Below are 8,992 nucleotides of genomic sequence, written 5' to 3' on the forward strand. Positions count from 1 at the left end.
GTGAACTGGGTGCCGGAAAATGTTAGTCCCCATTCCTGTGGAGTCCCATAGGCTTCTGTCACGCCTCTGCCTCCTGGGGCCAATGCATCAGGAAAAGTCAGGCCTGCCGGGCGTAGCGGCCCCAGCAGGGAGACTCATAGTGTGGCGGTCTGGAAACAAGGGTGCTGGTAAGCTTACCGGCACCCTGATTTCCAGACCGCCACACTTGTAATGAGTCCTATTGTGTGCCTTAAGTATAGGTTGAAACTATTTTAGTTCATTATTTTAATAAACCTTGAGTCCTTTCTTCACCTGCTGCTTGTGCTACTGTAATGGAGAAAAAGACCCCACCTGCATAGGTCATTATTCATATGAAAAAAAAAATATTCTCATTGGTATTGTCTCCACAGTGAACACTGGTTTTTATTCCATATTTCTCATAAAATATATGGGTAAATTAAGAAAATACCTTCATGATACAACCAAGTTTACAAACTCCCCCAAATGGAGGTAAACCTCAGGTTCACAATCTCCTCTTTGATACCTCATCAACACATTCTCAATAAATAGGATCACAGCTTTAAAATTGCGTTGATGTGGTTTTGATTCTTTTTTTATTTTTAAAGCATCCCCAGATTTATGTAGGTATCCGCATTGTAGAAAAAAAATGTAAGAAAGTGCATGGTGCACAATTTATTAGTTATTATGTCAGTGCAATCTGTTCTCATTGACAAAATGTGTCTGTATATTTGTGAATGAACACTGACATTCCTTTAGAAATGGATGAACCTTTGTTTTAGTTTTCTGATGGCTCTGGCTTGACATTTGAACAGCACCACATTAGACAAAGCGCTCTCTGCTTATGTTTGCAGAATTTCAGTCTAAATCACTAAACATGTTTTAGAAAAAGAGTTATTTTCTGTAGCATTTTCCTCACATTTTGAATGATTTTGTGTTTAGCTTTGCCTAAAAACATTGTTTGTAATTTCCCAGTGACTGTTGTAATTTCTCAGTGGCTATGTAAATCATTATTACTTCTATCAAGGGGCGTTTCCTTCCCTTATTGTGCTTTCCCCATTAGAGAAAAGTATTTTTTGCAATGCAGTTAATATCTTTTGGGAAAAAAACTCCTTTCCGCACAATACTCTGGTGTCTTAGGTCACATGGGGTGAATTCCTAATGACTAATTTCTCATTCTTTTTGAGCAGCCATTTTAAAAGAGGTATTATTTTTTCTCTACTACAATTTCTTAACACAGAGCCTTAATGTCTGATTTGCTTCTGTGCTGGAGGAAACAAGCTTGCTTTTTGTAAAATAGGTTGTATGCTTATCAGGGGAGAAAGGCGTGCATATATAAGTAGTGCAGTTAATGTGCATGTGCCCACTGACTGCTGTCTGGTTCTTAACTATCTTTTGCCAAATACCTCTCAACCATCTATCTAGCCTTACCCCAAAACCCCTAAAAAGTTACCCCATCGAATTTTCATTCCAGTCACACAATGTTTTCGACATGAACCCCGGTATCATGCCCTCCATCTAAACCACAAGTCACTCTTCTTCTCCCACATAATTCACTTCCCACTTGCATTTGCTTTGCACTATTTGGTAGAATTCCCATTAGGATTCAACCTTTACACACACACACACTCATTATCCAATCGAGGACAGCCCATTAAATTGTAGCATTGGTTACCGATTCACAATGCTCACAAGTATCTGTAAACTTCCTCATGCCTTTGCCTCTTCCTGCAGCATCTTTATTCCTCGCCTCTCATCATTGACTCAGCTTTTTCTTCTCTTTTGCTTGTACCACCTCCACGACCTCACACACTTCATCATCACACTTTTAAACTTGAGTCTTTAACACTTCATTGACCTCGCTACTAGACTGCATCACAATGTGGTCCTGTGAAACCCCATCTGCAAATTCTCTGAATTCACATGACACCACTAATGATGATCTCAGACCTCTCACACATGTATCCTAGACACATTCATTTCAACATACCTGCGATAAAAACGATGATGGGTCTGGAAGCACCCTTGTGTTTTCATGGACCTTGACACGTGTTGCCTCCTCTTGCTGTGTATTCACTTTTTGTAACAGCAGTGTGTGAACTCAGCACCAATCATGCATTGCGCGCCCTTCTTTTCCCTGCCTGGTAATTGCAGACAGTATTTGCGGCAATTGCACCAATGGCAATCCCCCGAGAAGCGTGCTCAATGTGCAGCCAATACAGACCAGTTTTCCTGGCGTACCAAATCCTATTTTCGAACACTGATGCTTGTCAAGTTCAACATATCATTTGTCACCACTTTGTTGCACTAGAAAGCCCGTGTAATGAAGCACAGCTTGTAATGAAGGCATCAGGCAAACATTCAAGCACAGCAACAACTATTTACATGACTAGCAACCTCTCCTCTCCAGAACCGCCGCACAGTAAGCAACACTCCCTACCTCACAGGCATACCAGACACAATTCCATGACCTCAATACACACAAGAGCTTAACAGAAGGAGGCTCTTCTCTGGGAAAGCAGCATGGCTCGTATTGCAGTGTAATCATTGTGACAGTGCAAAACATTGCGCCTTTGCAGACATATTATTTCAATATTATTTCACACTGGTGCAATTTTGTAGTGGTGCAAAAAACTGCACTGCGGCTGGTGTAAAGTTTTCAATATACCTCATAGGCTACGAGCCAAGAATATTAATGGTGATTATAGTATTATAAGCAGACGTGATACGTGTTGCCCTGTTATCCATCGATAAAGAAAACACACTGAAATAGAATTGTCCTAATGAACAACCCTCGCGATTTAAACTTTTTTAGGACATAGGTTGGAAGTTATCTGTTTTCTAAGAGCCTGTTTTACATCCTTATTTTTCAGGCTGTAAATCAATGGGTTTAACATGGGCATAATAACAGCATAGAATGCTGCAAACACTCTGTCTTTGCCCTGTGAGTAATTTGACTTTGGTTGCATGTAAGCCAACATAGCAGACCCGTAGAGCAAGGTGACCGAAGCGATGTGGGAAGCACAGGTGGACACTGCTTTGTGCCGCCCCTCAGTGGATTTCATCTTTGCTATTTTGGTGATGATGAAAGCATATGTGATAAGAATGAAGAGAAGAGGAAGCAGTAGGAGGACCACGCTTGCTGCCATTGTTACCATTTCATTAGCATAGGTGTCTGAGCAAGACAGTCTCAGCAGCGGCGGGATATCGCAGACGAAGTGGTAGATGGCGCGAGACTTACAGAACGGTAAGTAAAATATAAAAGATGTCTGCCCCACTGAGACCACGATTCCTACAATCCATGTTGTCAAGACCAATGCAACACACCTGGATTTGTTCATAATCGTCATGTAACGGAGTGGGATGCAGATGGCTACATAGCGGTCGAGAGCCATGACCGTGAGAAGAAGAACGTCTGTGCCTCCGAGGGCGAGAAACAAACACATCTGGATGGCACAGCTGAAAAAGAAAATACCCTTGTCCTCCAGCAGGAAAATTGTCAGCATCTTTGGGACTGTGATGGTTGTGAAAGCAATCTCAAGCAGTGACAGGTTCTTGAGGAAGAAGTACATGGGCGTGTGAAGGGTGGCATCCAGTGTTATGATTACAATGATGACAAGGTTGCCCAGCAGAGTCATCAAGTATATAGCTAGGAAGAGGGCAAAGAGCCGGAGCTGAAGCTGTGGAGAGAGATCCGAGAACCCCAGGAGAAGGAATCCCGTCCATGAAGTGAGGTTCGATTGTATCATTGGGTCACATGAGTTTGCCTGAGGAGAGAATATGGAAAGAAATGATTAAGGAGAGCATGTTAAACATCAGCCTTTGACAGTCAAAACATGCCAGAAGTTACATAATTCTCCCTAGTAGTATGGTAAACTCTCTGATCCCGATATTAACTCTATATATCTCTAATATTGTTATTGTGGTGTACTCAGTGGCCCGAGAGAGGTGAAAGAGATTTGCTTTGCGGTATATACAATACATTGCTGGCTTAGGGAAGCTAGCAATGAGATAGGATACCATGTATGTGGTTTTCAAGCAAGACTACTTATCACAGCCTGTCACGTAGTCAGACAGACATATCTCACAGTGTTTACTATCAATGTTAAATCCCTGAAAGCCTCCAAGGACAGCTTCCTCTGGCATGCCAAGAGCAGGACCACATAACATCCAACTCTTATCACACGCAGATGCCCCCTGTCCTACCCATAAGAACTTAGGCAGCATTATAGCCCTTACTGGAAGTTTCATTTTGATATATGGCAGACAGAGAGATTGGGGTTAATGACAGCAAATTAAACGTTGTGCCAAGAGTTCTGCAGAGTTCTGAGAGTGAAAGGAAAACCTTTTCTGAGCAAAGGGGCAGAATTCAGCCTAAGTGAAGAAATGTAACTACTTGGATAGGATATTGTCAGATGACCTCTGTCTTTCGGTAGATCTGTACAAGCATGTGACTCTCATGGCACATGCAAATGTGGGGGTCTATTTCATCACTAAATCACACAGGGAATCACTTTTAGATCACATTTTAAAATCTATTACGTAACATAGTGCCCATTACCCAATAGCGTGGGTATCCTCTGGGTGGATCAAGCCCTGAAATCTGGCCAAAATTAGAGAACCTGTCGGGGAGTTCTAGGTGGCATCTCCCAAGGAACGTTTGTTCCATATTCCATCGTAAGACTGGCACGTATAATCATGGGGATCAGATTAGGAGTCAATTCCTATTCTTTGGTTTCATTATGGGGTAATACCATTGTAGAACTCCCCAGACTGATTAAAAGTAGACGTCCCTGCTGGGAGTAATGTAGCGGATTACTGGGCTGTCATTCATATGCACAGAACTGGCCGTTCAAGGCCTGGGGGATTAGCTATAAACCCCTACTCCCTCCCAAAAATGTTAAGCATCCTTTGGGATGTTCTAACCTCTCATAGAAGGACAACAAACCTACAGAAAACGCCACTTTGACCCATTTTGTTTCTGACTAAGGCAAGCACCACCCGAAAGACATGTCTCACTTGGGTGAGCACAAGGGTGCGGCGTCTCTTAATGAGCTAGAGTTTTAATCAACTTGCTCTAGCATCTGTGTAGGCAGGTTTCCTCAGAATTGTGATTCCCAATCAATAATAAAGCAGTGGACCATAGTAAACCTAAACCCATATATCTATGGCTCTCTTGTGGCCACACCACACTCTGTGATGCAGTCATATCATATCCATATTGAAAAAAACATGCATACATCCATTTAGGATAGCATCCCTCTACCCCTCTCTAATGGCCGGCATTGAACATGTGAGGCAGCAAGACTGATAAGCTCCCAAAATAACTGAGTGCTATTATGGCACCCACCTGGCGTAGCCAGAGTAGTGGAGTTGAGTGGAGTGATCAGCAGGGGGAACAAAACCACCAGACACAGAGATGACTGTGTGTCTCAGTGCTCAGGGAGTAGCCTGCACTTCCTTCAATAAGAGGGCATTTATTGCTGGTTTCCGCCCGGCATTGGAGAGAAGAAATTGGCTGGATCCCACACACCTGCAGCTAATTGAAGTTTCGAATAGTCTATTTGAATACAGAACAATGGTGCAAAGTGCAATGCCTGGTATGATTCTGACTTTGCATGCATCAATGGAAATAGGAGGGCATAGTAATGCAGTTTACACAAATCCAAGTTTAACAAAGGCAAACATGCATACCCTTGCCACATCAGAGGATACCATCCAGCCATCATCCATCCAAAATGATTGGATCCTCCTCAGTGGCGTCGCCAGGAATCAAATTTAGGAGGGGCACAGAGTGCGCCACAGACAAAAGTAGGGGGGCCGCATACAAAAGGGCAATGTGTGACATCAGAAGCACTCCTGCAGAGAATCTTTTGTGCACACCAACTACCAAATATTAAAATAGAATGAAAATGTTACATGCCTCCGGGTGGAGAATCAACGCTGTGTTAAGGTGATTGTCAAGAAGCTAAAGCTTCTGGAAATGTACTGGGAACTGGCCAAACTAGAGGAGGTGTCTGATTGATCGAGATGGGTGGAGAGATCATATGGGTTCTTTGTGGAGTACAAGCAAAGGGGGACCAAAGGAAAAATGCCTTAAAAGGAAGAGGAGGAGTAAACAGGGGAGGGGGGCTGCTGAGAGAAAGGGTGAGAGGAAGGAGGTGAGAGGAAGAGGAAGGAAAGATTCAAGGGATTCGGGTCTGGTGGCTGGCGGGTGTATGCTGTGAACTGTGGCAGAGCTGATCTGGACAGCACAAGAAGGAGGGTGTTGGGGGACCTTCACTGAACAGCAGCAGCTAACAGCGGTAGAGAGCCTGTGTGCTTCGTGGAAGGGATCTCATGGTCAGCAACGCAGACAGAATATCCCTAAGCTCTTGGTAAGCATAAGTGACAAAATTAGGAAATACATAAGTAGAGGTGATATTTTAATGACTTAAGTGTCATCTTAGGCACGGCCTCACGCCCTCTTCATGCAATAGAATATAGAGGTTTGTTTTCTGCGTGCAGATAGTCACTTGCAGTCTTAGTACAGTATCAAATACATTCTCAAAGTTGCACAGATAACTTCACATTGCCTGTCAGGTTTCTCTTGTGGGAGGTTTTGTGCTAAAGTGAAGGGGGCTTTAGAGTTTCTTTGCATTACTGAGCTGTCTATGAATACGTAGAATGTGAAATGCTTCATTTTCCCCTCAGTATAAAAGAGACATCAAAGTTTGCATTTTGCTAATGTTTGTTCTTTTAATATATAAGTGTTTCCATCTGTATTTTGATAAGCTGCATCAGAACTCTGTTCCATTTTTAACACATTCAGATAAAAGCCAAAGAGCGCTATTATAAACACTGTGTGTGTGTGGCCTGTCATTGTGTGAGCTGCTTCCTTCATAATAAAAAGTCTAGTGTGCCTAGCACTGCACCAAGTCTGACAATTGCAGCCGAGGGGTCCCATATAAAAGAACACAACAGCAAGTTAATCCCCCATGCTTCAGCAAACAAAGAAGTGGAAGTGACCTACAGATCTATAAAGACACTACACACCCATGTGGAGGCATTTCCCAGGGCCAAGCCCATGAGGGCCTGATATGGTGAAATGCTAAAAAAGGGAGAAGAACAGATATATCTATTTCAGTTATAGAACTGGGGGAGCAATGGTTCATACTGAAGTATCTGCTACCCTAACAGAGCACCAAAGGACAGAATATCATCACACTTGCATGTGCTGGGTTCGATTTGGTAAGGTGTATAGCACAAAAAAGTACTAATGCGCAAGGCACAGTGTCCACGCTTAGTCTATGCATGCAACCCCCACCATACACCTCACACACTGGAAGACGCTTTATGTGGTGGTACATGGTCAAACATATCTGCATATAGGCTGTCAGCCAGTTGCACAGTGTCCAAATGCCATAGAATGAGTACTGCCAGTCAAGGATGTTCTGGAATCCACAGTCCATCTCTCCATGAGTAATTGGTCACCCATATGACAGAGTTTGTGAAAAGCATACCAAAAGCCACCATGCTGTGTCATTCTCACCCACCCAATCATGCTGGCATTTGGAGGGCATCTTAACATGCCACATTTCTCTTCAGACATTCACTCTCGCCCATACCGACGTTGCAACCAGTAATCAAAGGATTAAAGAACTAAAGGAATTGCAACACCCAGGAAACGTCAGGTGAATGTAACATAACAAAGACTTTGGTGCTTGCATGATGCTTATTAGCTGTACCCACCACCTCTGGTCCTTCTTGGTACATGAGGGACCAGGGGGCATGTATGGTGAGGTCACTGCATTTGGGTGATATGCAGCCATATTGGCACAGGATCCACACAAGGATATTGTTAACCCCTGCATTTCTCTGCTCCCTACTCTGGTCTTTTGTATATGTATGCATGTAGATCCTCTTTGTGGCAGTTCATATATTTGGATCTGTATATTGTAATTACTGTTACCGCATGCCATGATCGCAGGATCTCCACACAATTTCAACTTTACTGACCTACTGGTTGTAATGCCTGCAAATTTAAGGAAATACTGCAGAGAGCATTTAAAAAAAAGAAAAGTCCACTTTTGGTACCCGAAAAAGAATTAGCTTGTATCCCTGCTTGGGGTCTAAAAGTGATTGGGTACAGAAGCAGATCATTCCTCCACTATGCAATACACATGAATGTGCACAGGGTCAGTATTAATCCTTATCTGAATTACATTCCAAAATTGTGGTTGAGAGGCTAGGCATCTGAAATGGACCCTTTTTCACACCCTCAACAGAGTCCCCTCCCGTCCTCTTATGCCCACAAATGTGTTTCCATTATGCGAAGAGATGCGCTAGGGAAAAAGGTTTTGAAATGTTGTAGCCTTTGCTAATTTGTACTTAGCTGTTTTCTTTAGATCAAGTAACCTTTTACTAATGCAATATTAAGCAAATGCCGTATTCCCAAGGAATGCAGCATGAGGTAAATCCGTCTCAGCCCACAATCAGGTGGGCAGTAATAACAGGGTGGGTTTGAAATACCCCAATGTTATTACATCACCAATAAAGTCATAGTGGTGCTCCTATTGTCTTGGTTTCGGTCTCAGGGCAGCAGTTGAAATGACATCAGATGAACCGTGGACCTATAAGGGGGCATTATGCGTGCCGTGAGTGCTTTTAGGCAAGGTCTCACTTTGTTATCAGGCATAGCTGAGGAAAATCCCAGTCTACAAACAGACATTAACGACTTGGGAACAGGCCCTGCAGTGCCAGTAGGAATGCCAGCCCCAGAGAGATCACTTGCAATGGTTGGCATGGGTGCAACTGCAGGGGCTGCAGGGGATCGTGATCACGATGGCAGTGCAACCCCTTGTCTGCAGGTACCCATAGACATTTCAAAGGTACATAGCAAAGCTTGAATTACGCTATGCGCCTTTTGATTTTATTTACTTTTATAATGTTACGACAAAGGCCTCTACTATATGAGCTATATGCAAATGTACAGTAGCTTATGTATTGACTGAAT

General features: G+C 43.2%; 1 protein-coding gene across 1 annotated transcript; it reads right to left on the minus strand.

Moving 5' to 3' along the window:
* Positions 1-2,798: 2,798 nt before the first annotated feature.
* Positions 2,799-3,746, minus strand: LOC138520388 (olfactory receptor 10AG1-like). The gene has a single exon (XM_069632792.1). It carries the CDS (start codon positions 3,744-3,746, stop codon positions 2,799-2,801), a length of 948 nt encoding a protein of 315 aa, XP_069488893.1.
* Positions 3,747-8,992: the final 5,246 nt, after the last annotated feature.

The sequence above is a fragment of the Ambystoma mexicanum genome, chromosome 13 (assembly GCF_040938575.1).
Source record: "Ambystoma mexicanum isolate Mex_15411 chromosome 13, UKY_AmexF1_1, whole genome shotgun sequence".
Lineage (NCBI taxonomy): Eukaryota > Metazoa > Chordata > Amphibia > Caudata > Ambystomatidae > Ambystoma > Ambystoma mexicanum.

Coding starts and splice junctions, on each gene's coding strand:
- LOC138520388 (XM_069632792.1), bottom strand. CDS start 3,746: ATGATACAATCGAACCTCACTTCATGGACGGGATTCCTTCTCCTGGGG.